This window comes from Lygodium microphyllum, chromosome 14 (assembly GCF_053477565.2).
Source record: "Lygodium microphyllum isolate KBCC chromosome 14, Lygodium_microphyllum_v1.1.10, whole genome shotgun sequence".
NCBI lineage: Eukaryota > Viridiplantae > Streptophyta > Polypodiopsida > Schizaeales > Lygodiaceae > Lygodium > Lygodium microphyllum.
This window is the reverse complement of record NC_141148.1, coordinates 131,823,124-131,843,306: the sequence shown is the minus strand read 5'-3', so window position 1 is coordinate 131,843,306 and position 20,183 is coordinate 131,823,124. Positions and strand designations below refer to the sequence as shown.

The 20,183-nt window shown below is 41.0% G+C and overlaps 1 protein-coding gene across 2 annotated transcripts; it reads right to left on the bottom strand.

The window, feature by feature from the left end:
- Positions 1 to 845: 845 nt before the first annotated feature.
- LOC148026120 (P-loop containing nucleoside triphosphate hydrolases superfamily protein) lies at positions 846 to 18,602 on the bottom strand. Of its 2 annotated transcripts, none has more exons than XM_087693378.1 (3): positions 18,370 to 18,602; positions 2,769 to 3,296; positions 846 to 2,681 (listed from the first exon to the last, which is right to left on the bottom strand). In XM_087693378.1, exons 2-3 carry the CDS (start codon positions 2,950 to 2,952, stop codon positions 1,129 to 1,131), a joined length of 1,737 nt encoding a protein of 578 aa, XP_087549504.1. In that variant the 5' UTR covers positions 2,953 to 3,296; positions 18,370 to 18,602; the 3' UTR covers positions 846 to 1,128. The 2 variants fall into 2 exon arrangements, with proteins under 2 accessions (XP_087549504.1, XP_087549503.1); XM_087693377.1 differs by having other exon boundaries at positions 2,769 to 3,299; positions 18,370 to 18,601.
- Positions 18,603 to 20,183: the final 1,581 nt, after the last annotated feature.

Here is a 20,183-nt window from a genome sequence, read left to right as displayed (position 1 = left end):
TCAAACTGAGAATACACTCAAATGCCTGCAAATGCTGAAGCAATACCTCAAGGACAAGGCCCTGATGAAGCTCAAGAAGGCCGGGATGGAGCTCGAAAAACCGGGGAGAGTTGGGAGCTCGAGAGGTCGGCTATGGCTGCCAGGATGGAAACCCAATGCGTGAAGCGAGTCGATGTGAAGGTCGGAAAGCACCGAGTCGAGCTCAAGCAAGAGAATACCAAGCTCTGATACCAATTGAAAGGTGAGAAGGATCGAAACTTACACGCGAGCTATGGCGGAAGAGCAAAAGCAAGAAAGAGAGACAAGAATTGGGAACTCCAATAGTCACAATGTGTGACCGGGCCTTCCTTTATTCAAACTGTCACTAAAAGAATAAAGAATAAAGTGACGTGACGAGCGCCCGCTACATGCAATGTGTAGTGGCAGGTACTGTCAGTGTAATAATACACGGGGCGACACGGCGGAGACGCCTTTACCCCCAACATGGGCAACAAGTATTTAACTTGGAAACTTATGTATTGAAGGCTTACATTTCTATGCTTATGTGACTGCATGGAATTGATGTATGGGCTTGGTGACATTTGAGGCTTTATTTTGAGCTACATTTGATACTTTGGAACCTTATGCTTCAGTTATTTAGTCATAGAGTTTATGGGCTTAAAGAGTTCTTGTGGTTTATGCTCTCAGCTATGTGCTGGCATTCACAAAATTGAGACCTGTTTTGAGTCCACCTTTCATAACAAGTGCTTCTTACAAACAAATCAGCCTGCTTAACTTAAAATATGCAACAGTATTTACACACCGATTTAGTGTTGGCAGAATATTTGCAAGATTGGCAATGCCTATCAAACATGGGTGTGCTTGATGTTATCATTAACGTACAAAAAAAGATAGCACCATAAAATGAACCTGCTTCAGGTCCACCTGTCTTGACAAATGCTTCTTGAGAACAAATGAACGCTGCTGAACTCTAAAATACGTAGTTTTCATGTATATTTTGAATGTGCACCAAGTTAAACCTGGATAAAATAGCAGTCTATGATATATTAAATTACAGATCTTAGAGCATCAGAGGCAATCACACTTCAAAATGCTTCCATGAAATCGATAGCCTCTGGTTTACTCAATCTAGTGCTTCCGTTTTTTGTAATTGTAGGCTGCTGCATAAGATGAATGAGCATACGGAGAGTTTATCAATTCTCGAGGCACTACAGCACCAGAAGACTGCAGCAGCTGTAGGAAGTCCTTGAAAATCCCTTTGCTTTCATTGTTAATCAAGACCATGGCAGTGCCAGGCAGTCCCAGCCTAGATGCTCTTCCAATTTGGTGAATATATTCTTGTAAGGAATGGGGCATATCAAAAATTATTACTTGCCTAACTCGAATCAGATCTAGTCCCCTTCCAAGCACCCCAGTTGATACAACCACTGGCAGCTCACACATCAAAAAGGACCTGAGAACTTGCCTTCTGTCACTCATCGGCTTTTCACCATGCAAAGCAGCGGCCTTCAAACCTGTCATATGCTGTATAGTGTCTGCCAGTAAGTCAGCACCTGCTTTAGAATTCACGAACACCACTGCTGGGGGCTGAAAATGAGATGCACTTTGTAGTATCTCGAAGAGTTTTTGCTTTTTGCGGTTGGGTTCTACCCAAATCACTGTCTGCTTTACAGAAACATTTGACAAACAAGCTTTTCCAACAGATATGAATAGATAGTTTTTCAAAATGCTGCTGGAAAACTTCTCTATACTAGGAGGAATTGTGGCGGAGAACATCATGATCTGTGGCTGCGATAAAGCTTGCACAATTTGCATGACCTGGTGTCTAAATCCACGGTCAAGCATGCAATCCACTTCATCCAGCACCAACATGCAAACATCGTCCAGGTCTACTGGGTGCTTTGCAAGGAGGTCCACCAACCTCCCTGGGGTACCTACAATCAGTTCAACCCCTTGCTTGATTCTATACAGCTGATTGGGTAGCGCATCTCCCCCAACGACAAGGGCAGTTTTGAAAAGAAGCCCTTTTCCAAATAGTTTAGCCTGTTCCTCAATCTGCGCGCATAGCTCCCTGGTAGGGGTCATTACTATGGCAAGGGGATTAACACGCTCTGGGACATAATGGTGCCGAATCATAGAGCATCGCTGAATGATGGGAAGTAAGAAGGAGGCCGTCTTTCCAGAACCTGTGTCAGCCCTGATCAAAATGTCACGACCTTTAAGAGCTGCAGGGATAGCCTGCATCTGCACAGGGGTTGGGGAAACGTAACCTGCATTTTCAAGGTTGCACTGCAGGCAAGGGGTGAAAGCACAGTCTGCAAAATCAAGAACAGGGGCAGGAGCATTCTCTCCAGTGACATTGACATCAATTTCCTGTCTGAGCACTTCTGCCTGTTGGTTTGTGAGGTTTTGATAGGGTTGCCAAACTGGCAAGCTCTGCTCTTTATCTTTCACATAGATGCAATCATCCTGGAAATAGGTAACTGTTCTGTGGTTGGATAGACGGGTAGAATTGCACCTCGATCGATCAATGACAACCTGTTTGCACTCCATGCTACAGACATCCTCATCCGTGTCATTGCAGATATACTCACCATAGCGTCCACAGACAACACAGGTGGGCTCTCCCACATCTGCAGCCCTCTGTTGCTCACTCCTCTCTTTCAAAGGCTCTTCAGTTTCTGGCAGGCTTCCCTTGTTTTGTTAATATACAAAAGAAAATATATGTACAAAGATCACACAAGAAATTAACGAATCAGTCTACTTACCCTGATCGACGGAAGGCGGGAGTGTGGAAGCAACAACTGGTGATGCTAATTGTGAAGATAGCGAGGATAATGATGACAATGATAAAGAAGAAGAAGAAGAAGAAGAAGAAGAAGAAGAAGAAGAAGAACAAGTAATGGGACCAGAACTTGCAATAGAAGCTTGAAGGCAACGTGGAACAAACATGAGCTTGGGAGGCGTCTTTTACTTTGTTGTGCCTTTTCAAGCCTTTCACTTGTCCTTGTTACAGACCACTTATAACCTCGCTTTCCTTGTCATATCAGTAATAGCTTGCCAAGAGCCACAATGAGGGGGACTAGGCTTGTCAGAATGGTGTTAAGCTAACTGAGTAAACATGAACAAATGATTTGCTTCCTTCTATTCAATATGCTTCCCCAAAATGAAGACATCCACAAAGATCACCATTGAACATTATCAGACCCTACAGAAGTTTGAAGAGACAGTCTCGCCCCAAGAAATGATGTCTCCATGATCTCCCCATTTGATTACAGGTTTTCATCATGCTCCATCTACTGTAACATCAGACATGAACACATCAATTGAAACCCTCCCGATTTCTCAAAATAAGTATTGAAAAATATAAGCCCTTTGAAGAATGGTAAATATTTTATTCCTTGCAGCTATATCAAGCACAGAAGGCAATAACACCAGTTCCTTGTCAGTTAATGTAGCAGCACAATATTTTGTTAATTGAAATAGCTGAGAACTAAAACATAAACCAATTATCAACAGGCTAAGGATGATAAGGAGTTCTGGGATTGAGGAAAATCACAAAATTTTTGTTCTTAATCATTTACCTCAACACTACAGCTACAACAACCATCATCCAGGCTAGATTTCAACATATCCTTCATCTCCAATAGCACCTGAGGGTTGCATTTTGCTCCCTCTATTGCTTTCCTCCATATTCTAGAGTCTACTCCAATATTCACTACCCGCAGGACTGTGTTTCACTCCCTTCATAGAGCAGCCTTTTCCTCATCATTGACACCTCTGCCCAAAGGACTGCATTTCACTCCCATCAAAGTGCAGATCCTTTCCAGGAGCTGCCACCTAATCACCTAGCACAGTGAAATTTATATCCAAGCTCCGCTCCACTGCATCAGCATGATTCAATATTTATCATTCTTTATTCAACAATTTTTTCAATGTTTTTTAGTTTCTTTGTCTGAGTGCTTGTCATACACTTGTGTTTCTCCCTCCTACCATTTCTCAACATCCTTTGCATATAGGAGAAAGAATACAACCAATCTTTCATGAAAAAATTGCATGAAATTGGAAAAAGCACCTACATGCAGCCTAAGGCAACTACCAACAGCAATACGGTGGATCAAGGGAGTATTGGAAAGGGGGTAACCTGTCCATGCTAAAGCCATGTAACCCAAACCAGGCTGACATCTATGCATACCAACATGAAGTATCACCCTCTCTGGCAAGCTGCCTAGAGGACTCAAAAGCCAACCATGCATATCTATGTCTCGGTCAATCCCATAGGCTATGTATGACCGACCGGATGAGGGCCTCTACCACAATTGGTCTAGCCGCTAGCTCAACTCTAACAATCTCATGTGGAATTGAGGCCTTACATCTAATCATCTTGGATATCATGGACACTAGTGTGTTAGAATTTGCCAATCCTATGGGCAGTGCCCAATGTTTTGGTCTTTAGTTCTTTTTAAGTTCTTAGTATGAACACAACTAAAGTTATAAGTTGTGTCACCACTCTTAGAGTTAAGAGTTAGAGTCAATCAGCTCTAGTTGAGTTAGAGCTAGGTCTATCTTAGACCTATCTTGTACCTTTCATTCTCATTCTTTCAGTTCAACGAGTACACTACTCTCTTTTGCTTCAGCACACTCTCATTGTCTCTCTTTTCTCTCCTCCATCATTGGCTGTCATTTTCCAACATTTGGTATAAGAGCAAGTTCTACATGTGGATTCAGTTCAGCTACCGTTAGCCGATGCCGCCCCACCTAAGATCCTGTTGCTGTCAGGCAACTCTCTGCCCGAGGAAGAGAAGGACAAGCTGCTGTTGATTTCAGCCTGCGCGCAGCCCTACGCGCAATCAAGTATGCAGCCTACATGCAGCGCGAGGAGCAACCGTTTCGGAGGAATTGCTGTTGTTTTCAACCCTGCCCATTATTTTCTCACCTCTACCCGCCATATTCTCAGCCTTGCTTGCAATTTTCTGCAAACCCTAAAAAGTGCAAAAACCCTAATTTTTAGATTTGGGGTTTTTTCGAAATTTCTACAATTTCCCATCCATTTTGGCCATCCCTTTCCGAATCTCAGCTTGCACCACCCAAAAGTTGGGATTTCTATCAATTTTTGCTCCCGAAGCTCCCGAAGCTCAAATTGACAACCAATTCAAAGAAATTTCACAATTTCCTTCACATTGCCGCCAAAAAATTTTGGGGCTTTTGCCCAATTTGCAATTCCATGTGTGAATCTTCATTGGAAACGCCAACATTGCACAATTTCATTGACATTTGCGCGAGAAATTTGGAGCTTTTTGTTCTAGAGGCTTCGGTAGGCATCACAAGGCAAATTCCAGCTATTGTTTGCTGTTGCCACGCACCCCGAGGTGACATTGCTGCAAATATTCAAGCTGTAAGGTACAAATTTCTTCAATTTCTTTAAAAGTTTAGGAAGAAATTTGGGGCTTTTGCCCAACATGCCTTCCAAGGCAACAAACAAGCAATACAACAACATTTAATTGCTGTTACAATCAAATTGAACAGAAAATTTTAAGAAAATTCAGTAAATTTTTGTAAGAATCAGAATTAGGTTGCTGCATTTGTACTTTTGAGGGCACACATTATGAGGCAAGTGTGGTACAGCAATGCATTGGTATTATTTCTTGGCTGAGTCCTGATTTGTGTCAAATTGGACACACTTCGGCATCTATGTGACAGTTTGGTACTTGGTGCATAATCCGAAGGGGATTATTGGTACTCTGAGGAGTATAATCTATACTTTAGTAGAGAGGTATTTGGCTGCAAATTTTTTACTATCGCTGATAGCATGGCATATCCAGGGACTTATGATCAAAGAAACATCCTTGGTGTCCTCACTTCAGAGGACAAACTTGATGGATTAAACTACCCGTTGTGGAGTTTTATGGTCCCTAACCTTCTTGTAGCAAAGGACTTGCGGGACTATGTTACACATGATTTGCAACGACCAAGAGGTCTTGCACTTCAAACACCTCAGCATAACACTAGAGGACAGGCTACTAGTGCTACTTCCCCTCCTCCCCCTCCTACTGAGGATCAAAGAAGATGGGACTCAAAAGATGCACATGCACTTTCTTTGATTGCCTTGTCAATAAAAAGATCGATTATTCCACACATCCAGTCCTTGTAAGACCTAAAAATCAGCATGGGATGTACTTGGCGTATGTTTGCAGCGCATAACGAGGCCAAAATATCTTATCTCAGTAGAGACTTGACCAATGTGAACATGGACAAGGGTGATAGCATGACAGATCACCTTACTCACATACAAGATTTGCACAAGTAGTACTCGATGTGGATGAAATCATTCAAGATGCTGAATTGGTAAACATCACACTGAACTCTCTTCTAGAGTCGTACATTGGCTTCCATACCTCTTTTGATGATGTCTTTGAGAGGGGAGCAACAGCCCCTTACATTTGTAGAGTTGAAAGGCCTCTTATTGCACAAGGAACAAACTCGGAAGAATGTTGCATTGCATTCAAGAGATGTGGCTATGCTTTCCAAGTTCAAAGGCAAAGGAAAAGTCAAGCAAAATGCAAAAAATCAGCAAAAGAGTGATGCTAGACAGCCATCAAATAAGGCTGTCCAAGATAAATAAAAGTTTAAAAAGAATGGAAAATGTCATTATTGCAAGAAGTCAAGTCATTATATTGATGAATGTTGTAAGAGATTAGGCAAAGAGAAGAAAAAGGACTCCAATTTGGCTATCCAAGAGGCATCAATCAACAAATCTACTGATGGTGATACTTCAAGTTTGTGGAGAGAACTATGCATTTCTGACTTGCAGTTTTGATTTCTCAATGGCTGATATAGCATTTAATGCTGCCAAAACGCGACAAACTTGATATTTTGATAGTGGAGCTTCAAAGCACATCACTTGGAGAAAGTGTTTGTTTTCCTCTTTGCATTCAACCCTTGTTGAAAAGCGTATTACATGTGCGAACAGCAGCAATTATGATGTTTGTGGCATTGGGACAATCACTATTACTGCTACAAATGGTTTAGACTTCATGCTTCTAGATGTCTTCTTTGTGCCTTTTTTATCGAACTTGTTGTCTATCTCTACTTTTAACAAGCATGGCTTTCAAGTCATCTTTGAGGATGACAAATGCATTCTCAAAGACAAGGAGATGGATTATGCACTTAGGCTGTCTGGGACCCTACATAAGGGTTTGTTTTTGTTGGATACCTATGATGCACAGTCTCATGATACTCTGGCAATCACTACTCTATTACCTGCTATGCAAAATGCGAAGCTATGGACATATTAGGTTTGGGAGTTTGATGATCCTTCAAAGATGTCTACCTACAATGGAGACTCCACCTCCTCATGCATGTAAGGGGCATGTAAGGGATGTATTTTAGGCAAGATGCATAGATTTTCCTTCAAAAAGGATGGTACAATGAGTATTGTCCAAAAATTGCAGCTTCTTCACTCTAATGTTTGTGGTTCCATGAGGATATATGCACTTGGAGGTCATCTTTACTTTGTTACATTTATTGATGACTACTCTCGGTATACAATGGGTATATGGGCTGAAAGCAAAATCTGATGTATTTATGCATTTAAACATCTTGTTGCAAAGCTTGAGGCTGAAAGTGCAAACACTTCATATAGATAGAGGAGGGAGTACATGTCTCGTGCTTTTGAGACATATTTGCTTGACCATGGCATTACTTATCAAGCCACTATTAGAATGACTCGTTAGTAAAATGGTGTTGTTGAAAGGAAGAATCACACTCTTATGGAGATGACTTGTTATATGCTCAAAAGCAAGGGGCTGCCTGGGTGATAAATTTTTTTTTAAAGGCCTTCAGTGTGCAAATCATATGTTGAATCGTACACCCACTAAGGGCACTAAAAACGATCACCCCATTTGAAGCTTGGCATGGCAAGAAACCCAAGGTTGACTACTTTTGGGTGTTTGGTTGCATAGCCCGTGTACATGTTTTGAAAGAGCTTCATGGGAAGCTTGATGACCAGGCTGTAAAATGCATATTTACTAGCTACATTTCAAAAAGCAAGGGCTTTTTGTCAGTAGAGATGTCATATTTGCTAAAAATGCTGCATTTTCACATGATCAGTTTCAAATGCCAGCCACCCATGACATTTAGCATTGGAGGATCCTACACCCATTCTTTTTAACAATCAAAGTGCTATTGCAGTTGCACAAACCTGTGTTTCATGCTTGCAAGAGAGATCAACTTGATATATGTTCCTAAATAGGAAAATGTTACAGACATTTTCACTAAGGCATTACCTTGTGAGAAGTTTGAGGCTTTTCGCAAGTCTTTAAACTTCTATCCTTTGATGATTGATCATTATTGTACTTTACCACATTGGCACTACAAGGGGGTGTTAGAATTTGCCAATTCTATGGGCAATGCCCAATGTTTTAGTCTTTAGTTCTTTTTCATTTCTTAGTGTAAACACAACTAAAGTTATAAGTTGTGTCACCACTCTTAGAGTTAAAGTTAGAGTCAGTTAACTCTATTTAAGTTAAGAGCTAGGTCTACCTTAGATCTATCTTGTACCTTTCATTCTCATTCTTTCAGTTCAGCAAGTATACTCTACTCTTTTGCTTTAGCACACTCTCATTGTCTATCTTTTCTCTCCTCCATGGTTGGCTATCGTTTTCCAACATAGTGCTCTCTTCATCGTCCTCCATTCATCACCTAATTTACTATGGTGGTCAAGACTGAGTCCCCCATATCCATACTTCATAAAGTAGTCTGAATGTGACTGGTGTATCGAAGAGCTAGAACTTTGCGCAAGGTTCTTGGAACTGCACCTGTAAGCACATCCTCTCCAAACCACCTAGTGTTGTGTATCCACGGGTCAATCTAGTATCTATTGCCTCTTGTCAACCTAAAATATGCATTACATGCTGATTAGCCTCTTAAACAGCTCCAAAACATGCTTATTTAATGAGAAACCCTAAAATGAGACGCAATTCAAGAGAGTTTCTATGAAACCCCAATTTGGGAGCATCCATCCACATCTATAAATAGACAACCTCTCCCCATTCAGCCATGATCCCTTGTGCGGATTTTCTGATGGCTATCCAACCTCCGCAACTGCTGCCACTCCATCTGCAAGTGCTCCATGCTAGTAACTTCTTCCACTGCTATCGTACCCTTTGTTCGGCACCTCCATCACTGCTGCGTTTGGCAATTTCAGCCATTGCTAGCGTTCAAACATTCTTTTGTTGCTTGCATTTGATGCTCCATCAAACAAGCACCAGTCTACTATGCCTTCTAGCAACCCTCTACTCCTTGCATTGGACATCATCTATCCCATGCAACAATGGGCTGATCTTCCACATCAGTAAGCGACTCCTCCCCAACTTGCATTTGCAGCTTTCTGGTGCTGCCTACCTCCTGCAAAATCTATACTATTGTCGTCAAGTATTCCAGAGGGTGTTCCAATAGCTTCTGGCATCTATATTTGACAATTTTTCTCGCTTCAACTACTAGCTATAGTACTTGGGATTTGTCTCCAATGGTCATCACTCTTCAACACTAGTACTCTACCCTTGGGCACTTTGTACACTCTTACATTTATTTACAGTATTCATTTACTTTAGAGTTGTTCTCTTTCTCACTCCTACTGGTTGTGTTTGTTCATGTGTTTGAGTTTTGAGTTTTGCTTTCAAGATTTGAGTTTTTCACATCTGTGTCTGTATTGTTGTATTTCTGTGGGGGTTATACACTGTGTTTCCTCAGTGCAAACCCTATCAGCTACTCCATAGTTCTCTTCACATGGTATCACAACCGATGCTCTTGAAAAGTGTATCCTACAAATATTGTGGAGGCTTGGTTTTGGGCAAGGCACACAAACGACTTGTAATAGAATCACAATGTCTCAGACACCTTTGTCTCGGGACCACATGAGCCCTTATCAGGCTTCTCCATCACTAGAGGCCTTAAAGAGACATTATGGACTCAGCGAGGAAGATGGCACCCCACCTTCACCTTCTTTGTTTTCTCCTATTTCATATTTCAATCTCATGACAGGGGAGTTTGAAGAGTACTTGCACATCACATATAGTTAAACTTACATCTCTCCAACTCATAGAAACATGAAACGGGGAACGGGAACGGGGAACGGGGATGGGGACGGGGACGGGAACGCCAAACCTAGGGAACGGGAACGTGGGAACAGGAACGGCATTTAAAAAATCAAAATTCATGAAGTAAGTAGGAACGGGAACGCCAAACCTAGAGAAGGAAGAGAAGAAAGAGAAAGAAGAGAAAGAAGAAGAAGGAAGAGAAGGAAGAGGTTGGAGGTGGGAGGAGAAAGAAGAGAAAGAAGAAGAAGGAAGAGAATGAAGGTGGCTGGGGGCAGGATGCAGGCGGGAGCAGGACGCGACCGGGCGCAGGTAAGTTTTGCCACGTGGCGTTCCCTGTCTGAAACGGGACAAGGAACGTTCCATCATTTGGAAACGCGGTCCATGACGGATACATTCCGAGGACGGCGATTCCACGTGCCGGGGGGCCGTTCCGGCCGTTTCCTGTCACTATGCTCCAACTAGCTTTGCTACTCCATCCAAACCAGTTGGTGAGGCTAGCTATCTCTCTGATCATGGAGGACATACAACATTTGGGGCAATTGGCAACCCATCTTCTTCATCTCAATCAAGCCCAATGTTAGATTCATACAACCCCTTTGAGTCGTATGAATCAAAACCCTCTCCTGTTTCTCCTTTTGGTGTGCAAGATCCGCATGATTTTCTATATGTAAACCTCAATAGAGGGGGCTCTCGAAGCAGATATCCTTCATGAAGTATATATATATCTTCTACTTCATTTGAGCATGTAAACCACTCTTCTCAAATCCCTCCCATCTCACCCTCTTCTAGACCACACCTCAATTTTCTCTCTTCTTCATTCCAAAACCTTGGATTACACTCCACGTCTGCATCATCCACAGTGGGAGTTGGAATCTCTGTTTCCACTCCTAGCACATTCTCATTCTCCATTCTATACTCCCCCTTTTCTATCACTTCACATCATAGGGCATGCCACCCTTTAACACTATATTATCCACTTACCTTCCAGACACTTTGCACCATGGGGCTTTGTTATAGAAAATGCCACCCTTTAACATTGTACCCTCCACTTATCCTCCAATCTTTGCACCATAGGACTTCATTATGGGAAATGCCACCCTTTAACACAATTCCCTCCACCTTTCTACTAGTGAGTACATCATTTCCCACTGGGACAACTATGATGGGCATCCCCCTCACTACCCCCAATCATACATATCATTTGACCTCTCAGACGTAGGAATTTCTATCCTTTACTTATGGTGAGTCACCACACTTGCCACAGGTCACTCCTACGCATGGATTCTCATCCTTTGCTCCACATGTCTCTATCCCTCATCCATGGGCTCCTCATGCAGTTACCATGCCCATGCCTAGTCAATCTATGTCTATATTTAGATCCACTATGCACACTTCCCACATGCATGGTGGGCACTCTAGGATTAATTCCGAAGTATACTCCACTCCCCCACCACCCTATCCACCCTACCCTCATTACACACCTTATCTATCTCCTAGCACTACCACTCTTGTTGCAACGACCAAGAATGCCTTCACGGATAAAACTCGTTTTAATGGGTCGAATTTCACCACTTGATCGAACTTCATACAACAAGTGCTTGAATCTCAGGGACTTTGGGACCTTGTCTAAGGCCTATGCTAAACCTTTAATTAGCTTACCTTGATCACATCCGTTAATGGAAAGCCCATAATGCTACTGCCAATGACATAAGCCTCCTCATGAAGATCACCATTTAGAAAAGCAGTCTTCATTTCCAATTGATGCACACGCCAATCATAATGAGCAGCCAAAGCAATGACATTGCAAATGTTCGTCATATGTAAAGTGGGTGCAAAATGTCTCATCATAATCAATCTCATGTTGTTGGGTATACCCTTTGGCAACAAGATGTGCCTTGTAGTGATCAATGCTACCATCAAATCTGCATTTTAATTTGTAAACCCACTTAGTGCCTATAGCACACTTGCTAGTAGGCAAGTCACATAACTCCCATGTGTCATTTTGTTCAATAGACTTTAACTTTGATTGCATAGCTGCCATCTAACGTTCGTTTTGTAAAGCATCATGTAGAGAAACGAGTTCTTCATTTCATGCAATAGCTACAAGTGCCTGTGCAAGTGGCTCCTCTAGTTCTATCGAGAAGAGAAAGTGCCTGTTTGCTATCCCGTAATGTATTTAATAGCTATCTAGGGACTGTCTTAGCTTCCCGAATAGCAGCCCTCTCATTGGCCACTTCACAACAATGCCTTGATCAATGGGCTGAAAATCAAGCTGCTATTCACATGTGTTTGCTGCTGTAAACCCTCAATAGGTTGCTGAAATTGACCAAAATTAGGTTCACTTTGCTGAAATAAAGGTAATAAACTGCCACACGTGTCCATAGGCCCCACATTGGGTTGATTTTATTATCCATGAAGGGCTAACCAGCATTTTCAACAAATATCACATCTCTTCTAACAAAAATATTGTTGGTGGAAGGGTGCTACAAGTGGTACCCTTCACTTTTTGCACAGTAACCAACAAAATGCATTTGATAGCCTTGTCTTCAAGTTTATGTCTTTGTGATTGTGGCATCAAAGTATATGCCAAACAGCCAAAGACACAAATATGTGACACCATTGGTTTCCAGCTATTCCAAGCCTAATAAGGCGTACATTCAACAAATGCTTCAGTTGGGTTGCGATTCACCACATACATTGCACGCATGATAGCATCAAGTCAAAACTTTGGGAGCAGCTTATTGTGTGACAACATACAATGTGCCATTTCCATCAAAGTGCAATTTTTTGTTTCAACCACACCATTATGTTGAGGTGTATAAGGTGTAGTACACTAATGGATAATGCCCCTTTCAGCCAAGGAGTAGAAATTCCGTGACATGTATCTCCCGTCTTGATCGGTACATAGTGTAATCAGCTTGCATCCACTACCATTTTCAGCCAAGGCCAAGAATGTTTTAAAGCATGCAAACACTTCAAGTTTGTGCTTCAAAGCACATGTCCAACAATGACGAGTCATGTCATCAATGAAGGTAACAAAGTACAAGTATCTTTCGATGGATTTGACACACATGGTTCCACAAATATCATTATGCACAAGCTGTAAATTTTGATTAGCTTGTATAGCTGAACCTTTGGGAAAAAAGGCATAATGCATTTTTCCAAGTACACAGCTTTCACATACATTGTGAGTAGGTGCATTCAAACAGAGGAAGATCGAGCACCATATTTTTGCTTTTTAGGGGAAGCAAACCGCCATAATTAAGATGGCCAAACCGAGCATGCTATAACTTAGTGTCATATCCACAATGGTGGCATCACCAGTGCATTGTTGTTATTTCTTGGCTGAGTGCTGATTTGGGTCGAATAGGGCACACTTTGGCAAGTGTCTCACAGTTTGGTACTTGGTGCATAATCCCGAGGGGATTTTTGGTACTCTGAGGAGTACAAACTATACTTCAGCAAAGAAGTATTTGGCTGCAGATTTTTGTCACTAACAGCATGGCATATCAAGGAACTAATGATCAGAGAAACATCCTTGCTGCCCTCACTCCGGAGGACAAACTTGATGGATCAAACTATCCATTGTGGAGTTTTATGGTCCGCAATCTTCTTGTAGCAAAGGACTTGCAAAACTATGTTACACGTGATTTGCAGTGACCAGGAGGTCTTGCATTTCAAACACCTCAACATAACGCTACAGGACAGGCTGCTAATGCTACTACCCCTCCTCCCCCTCCTACTGAGGATCAAAGGAGATGGGACTCAGAAGATGCACATGCACTTTCTTTGATTACCTTGGCAATGAAAAGATTGATCATTCCACACATCCGATCTTGTAAGAACTCAAAATCAGCATGGAATGTACTTAGCATATGTTTGCAGCACATAACGAGGCCAAAATATCTTATCCTCGTAGAGAGTTGGCCAATGTGAACATGAATGAGGGTGATAACATGACAGATCACCTTACTCACAAACAGGATTTGCATAAGCAGCTAGTCAATGTGGATGAAATCATTCAGGACGTTGAATTGGTAAACATCACACTGAACTCTCTTCCTGAGTCGTACCTTGGTTTCCACACCTATTTTTATGTTGTCTTTGAAAGGAAGCGGGGGGGGGGGGGGGGGGGGGGGGGGGGAGAGAGAGAGAGAGAGAGAGAGAGCAACTTCTTATATTTGTAGAGTTGGAAGGCCTCTTGTTGCAATAGGAATAAACTCAAAAGAATGTTGCATTGCGTTCAAGAGATGTGGCTATGCCTTCCAAATTCAAAGGCAAAGGAAAAGTCAAGCAAAATGCAAAAAATCAGTAAATGGTGATGCTAGACAGCCATCAAATAAGGATGTCCAAGACATAGACAAGTCTAAAAGAATGGAAAATATCATTATTGCAAGAAGCCAAGTCACCATATTGATGAATGTTGTAAGAGTTTAGCCAAAGAGAAGAAAAAAAACTCCAACTTGGCTGTCCAAGAGACATCAACCAGCAAAGCTACTGATGGTGATGCTTCAACCAACTTCGTGGAGGAGGACTATGCATTTCTGACTTGCAATTATCATAGCAAAAGACTATGCACAGTCTACAGAAGAAGGGCATAGATTATAAAGAGACTTTTGCTCCTACATCCCATATGAGTATAGTGAGATATGATTGCTATGGCTGCAAATTATGGTTGGAAGGTATATCAGTTGGACATTAAGACAACGTTCTTAAATGGGGATTTGCATGAGGATATTTATGTGTCACAATCTCCAAGGTTTGTGATTAAGGGGAAAGAGCACATGGTATACAAGCTAAACAAAGCTCTTTATGGTCTCAAACAAGCTCCTTGTACATGGTACTCTAAAATCAATGCATATTTCACCAGCAAAGGATTCAAAAACAATCCAATTGTTCCCACTCTATACATTAAGAATGAAGGGGGGACTTGCTGATTATCATTCTTTATGTAAATGGCATGCTACTCACTGGACCTTTAGAAGCAAAAATTGCAGATTTCAAGGCTGAATTAAAACATGCATTTGCTATGTCAGATATGGCCTGTCTATACTATTATTTGGGGACTCAGTTCACCCAAAAACAGTACGGTATCATCATGTCACAGTCATAATATGTGGATAAGTTGTTACATAGGTTTAATATGCAAGATTGCAAACCTATGTGCACTCTTATGGAGCCAGGCTTAAAGCTGTCTATGCATGATGGGGAAGAGATGTCTGATATTGCAATTTACAGCCAGGCTATTGGCTATCTTATTTATCTATCTTCGCAACACACGCCTTGATATTCAATATACAATATCTCAAGTGAGCACGTATATGCATAGCCCATGGACTATACATTGGCAAGCTGTTAAGTGGATCTTCGGATACTTGCAAGGTACTCACTCACATGCATTATTATTTCCCAGGGTGAGAGACTTGCAATTACAAGCTTACAGTAATTCAAATTGGGTTGGTGATGCAAACACTAGGCAATCTACTAGTGGACTGTGTTTTTTTCTAGGCCATTCATGCATTTCATGGATAAGCAAGATACAACCTACAATGGCTATCTCGTCCTATGAGGCTAAGTACAGGATAGCATTCACGGCAGCAATGAAATGTGTATGGTTGCACAAATTGGTGGTTGATCTACATTTACCATCGGATGGTCCTACACCCATTCTTTCTGACAATCACAGTGTTATTGCAATGGCACAAAACATATTGAGGTGCATTACCATTATGTCAAAGAAAGATGCTATGCAAGAAAGATCAGCTTGATATATGTTCCTACACAGGAAATGTTGTAGATATTTTCCCCAAGACACTACCTCGTGAGAAGTTTGAGACTTTTTGCAAGTCCTTAAACTTACTACCCTTTAGTGATTAATCATTCCTGTAAATTACCATATTGGCACTGTAAGGGGAAGTTAGAATTTGCCAATTCTATGAGCAGTGCTAGCACTTAGTACCTTAGGGATTGTACTTTCATTCATTCTCACATAGTGGATGTGACTTTCTAGCACTCTCCTCTCTTGTTGTTCACTTGTTCACTATGAGTGTGCGCGTATTGTTGAACCCTAACCTTACACATATCCCATTATTCCTTGTAGGTGTCCTAGAAAACTCAAAGATAAAGTCCATACCAATGCTTTACCAAGGCCTATTTACAATAGACAAGGACTCCAATAAACCCAACATATTTTACCTATCATATTTCACTTTCTGATGTATGATACATGTCCTAACAAACTGCTCAACCTCATGTCTCAAATAAGGCTACTAAAGGAATGCTCCACTACTTTAACTATAGCATCAATCTCTCTATGCTTTGCATAAGGAACATGACTCTTAGTGATCACTTTCGGCCTCAACTACTTTGTTATACACAATTGTCCATGCATCATTAGAAAACCATCTCTAAGTACAAAGTACTCATGCCTCTAGCCATTGTGAAGCTGATTATGCATTTGCAAAGTACGAATCAACAACGTACCAATCTTTCATGGCACCCAAATCAGTGTAATATATAATAGCGACAACCGAAGTCTGAGGCTTACGTGCAATGAATCGGCCATCATATTCTTTTTCCCATCTATATGCACAATCTAAAAATGAAACATAGATAAAAAGTTTGCCCATCTCATATGCTTCTCAAACAACTTAGTCAATCAAGAAATAGCGCAATGTTTGATGGTCTGCTTGCACTATGAAATCATCCCCTAAAAGATTGTGTTTCCACGTAGAAGGTGTATCAATTACAACAAACAATTCTTTCTCATAAACCTGCAAATTTCTTTTTGCACCATGGAGAACATAACTCTCATATGCTGTAACTTGGACATCTTGTATTAAAACAGCCCCTATGCTATTCTCACATGCATCACACTAAACAATGAATGACTTCCTTAGCTCAAGCAACGCAACTACACGATCTGACGTCATCTTTTCCTTTAACTTTTCAAATGTTGAAAAGTGCATTGTTAATCCCAAGAGCATCTTCTACTCACCCTTGTGGCAAAAGCTCACTGTTCACTTTCTCCCAATAAATTCTAAAGATACACACAAAGATGATGTATCCCAAAAAGCTTATCTACTCCATGCACTTCTATTACTTACATTGAGCTTATTCTTCCACAGCACATCTATCATGTGTACCCAAAGTCCCTATCCATGTTGGATTTATAGGATGCCATTGAAGCAAACATACTTCCCTAATAGAGACTGCAACACTCGTGGCATTGGAATTGAAAAGAATGCTGATACATTTGAAGGCCAACAAAAACTTGAAAGGGATTTTGAAGGCCATGTTGAGCACACTCTCTAGTGGGATCTTAATTCGAATATAATCAAAAGTTGAGAGGGTTAATTTATTAAGGTGAAGGTTGGATATCACATGGCGAAGAGCCATGCTTCTAAGTGAGGACTAAACGAGAGTGCAAGTCTAGCTCTTCGAGGAAGAAGTCTACAGCCTGAGATTCATTTTAGCATTGGCTGGCAGGTGAAACCTGGCTCTATCCATTGCTCACCCTTCTCTAGTTTCAAGCTTTATTTCATGGCTGATGTGAAACTAGTCACATCTACAAAAGGCAATTATCCTTAATGGAAATGGCAAAAACCCATCGAACTATAGACCCTTGGTCACAAAAAATGCGTAGCTGCCATGTGAACTGCTGTTGATGGTAAATGTAGGCCTGGAAAGACCTATGACAGCAAACTGAAAAAACAATATTGTGGTCCCACTTGTGGCGAATTGTTGACTGCCAAATAAGCGATACTTGTTCCCAATTCTGAGGCCTCCCTACTCTGGCTAAAACTGTGGCTTCGTATAAATTCCTGAGTCTCTTGATTGATGCAAGACAAAGGTACATGTCCTAGGTGCAAATACTGCGTGGCCAACTGCATTAGAGTGTGCAAGACTGATAACAACTCATGAAGCCATGGGGATCTGGATTCAGTTCACGAAAGGTGTAACACTAGTAGATCAAGAGTCGTTAATATGATAATGTCTTGCAGCTGTAACGAAACGCAAGATGCTGGAAAGGCAGCAAATAGACACAAGCCCTAATATGATAATGTCTTGCAGCTGTAACGAAACGCAAGATGCTGGAAAGGCAGCAAATAGACACAAGCCCTGTCAACTAACCGACTCTGTAAATTAACGCATTCATGCATAACCCCATTTCTTGTGATCTGTAAATCTTCAGTAGTGATCGCATCATAAACTAATAAAGATCTTGACAGACATAAAGCTTTGTATCATAGAGACGACAGCAACAGCATACCGGGGAAGAAATGATTGTCGATCAGGAGAAGAGCTTGGGGAGGAGAAGGGCGAGGCGAGACAGAGAGTAGCCGAGGATAAGGCCCGCCAGCATAAGCCTCAATGCCCCCCCGCTGGAACGTCGAGCAGCAGGCGGTGCGTGCCTAGCTCCGTCATCGGGCCTTCCGTGTGCCATCGTCGGAGCAAGTAATAAGAGCATAATAAATGGCAAAATGCCTGCTACGCATATCTGCATGTCGTTGTAAATCTTAATTAGTCGCTAAAAGTAGTGGACTTATTTTGATTATTTAAAACTATCGATATTGTTTAGACAAAAATACTGCTCGAATATTTTCATCTAACTATTTCTGACTATCAATATTGTACATTGTCTTGTACAAATGTATTCATCCAAATATTTATTTGTTTGGTTTTAATTGTACACTATGCCTAACACATTCCATATTTTTATCAAGTAGGTTTACAACATAGCTTAGTAGAGAGATTAAATCATTATCTATTGATCTTGATCTTCAAAACAAGCTGATGATATTATATATTATGCTCACATTTACTCATGTATGAATTTTGATACAATCAATAAGCAAAGAAGCATGTCAAACTATTGGTGTGCAAATGATGAGCTCGGGGTTTCATTGCTCTTTCGTGCTATGATGTATCTATCTTGTTTGGATTGTGAGTCTATTGCTCTCCGTATTTCTTACATTATTTTACATACAAAACAAAATTTTCAATAGCTTAAGATGATAATCATAAGCAAAATTTCCTTCCATCATTAAGGATAAGTTATGGAAACTTGTATTCATGGCGATAGAGAAATGTTTATAAGCTGACTTTGATAAAAACTTGAAATTGTACATCTAAACTACTTACATCTACCAAGCCTACCTCCTACCCTACATCGCAAGTGCAAAGGGCACTTCAAACTTGGCAACTTTAGGAATCTATGCTACTTTCAGATTGAAACGTCTCCCAAACCTACCTCCTAACCTATGTGGTAGGTGCCCGGGCACTCCAAACCTGGGCAGCTTGAATAGGAATCTATGCCACTTTAGAATGGAAACATATAACTGACCATGGAAAAATACAAGAATCCTTAGGTACAAGCCCATGTAGCTCAATGTCAACCTTGGGACTTATTGATAATCATTGCAAATGCTAATTGAATGGGAAATTGTCTTCTTCTCATTACAAATAGAAGACATACTAACATAGGAATAAATATAATTCTAGGAACAAAAATTATATCACCAATAATAAATTTAGCTTCCATCATTTTTCTATGGAATTGCTTGCATACCAACCCCTAGCACCATTGCATAGACCCATTGCAAGGTTAAGTTTCCCCAAGAGTGTAACAAAGGGTATTTTTCTTAAATATCAAACAATTGGGGGGGGAACCACCTCCGAGATTAATAGAGTTAAGATACTCAATTGAGTAAATGAAAGAATCAACATCACTCTCAGCTATGGAATAATCATTGTAGAACATGCTCGTACATGTAGGCATACCCAAGCATTTCGCACAAGATTGCAAAATTCAAGGCATCAACATCTTTGTTATGTGACACCGAAATAACATAGCCACCACTAAAGAAAGTTGCCAAGCTTTGTGTGAATAAGATATCCATGTAGACATGTGAAATAAGATCTTCCATGGTGGTATTGTGCAAAATCATATGCAATGGAATGACAATATAGTTACCACCATGCAAGCAATTATCACCATTTCCAAGAGAAAGAAGCTAGGTAATGAAGCTTTTATTCCTAATGTTGACACATGCATTGTCATTCGCAATTCTAAGACAACTGCAA

Bases quoted from the DNA above. Each gene is read 5' to 3' on its own strand.
- LOC148026120 (XM_087693378.1), bottom strand. From the start codon at position 2,952: ATGTTTGTTCCACGTTGCCTTCAAGCTTCTATTGCAAGTTCTGGTCCC. The intron at 2,682-2,768 runs GTAAGTAGACTG...GAAGCCTGCCAG, and splicing joins CCCGCCTTCCGTCGATCAGG to AAACTGAAGAGCCTTTGAAA.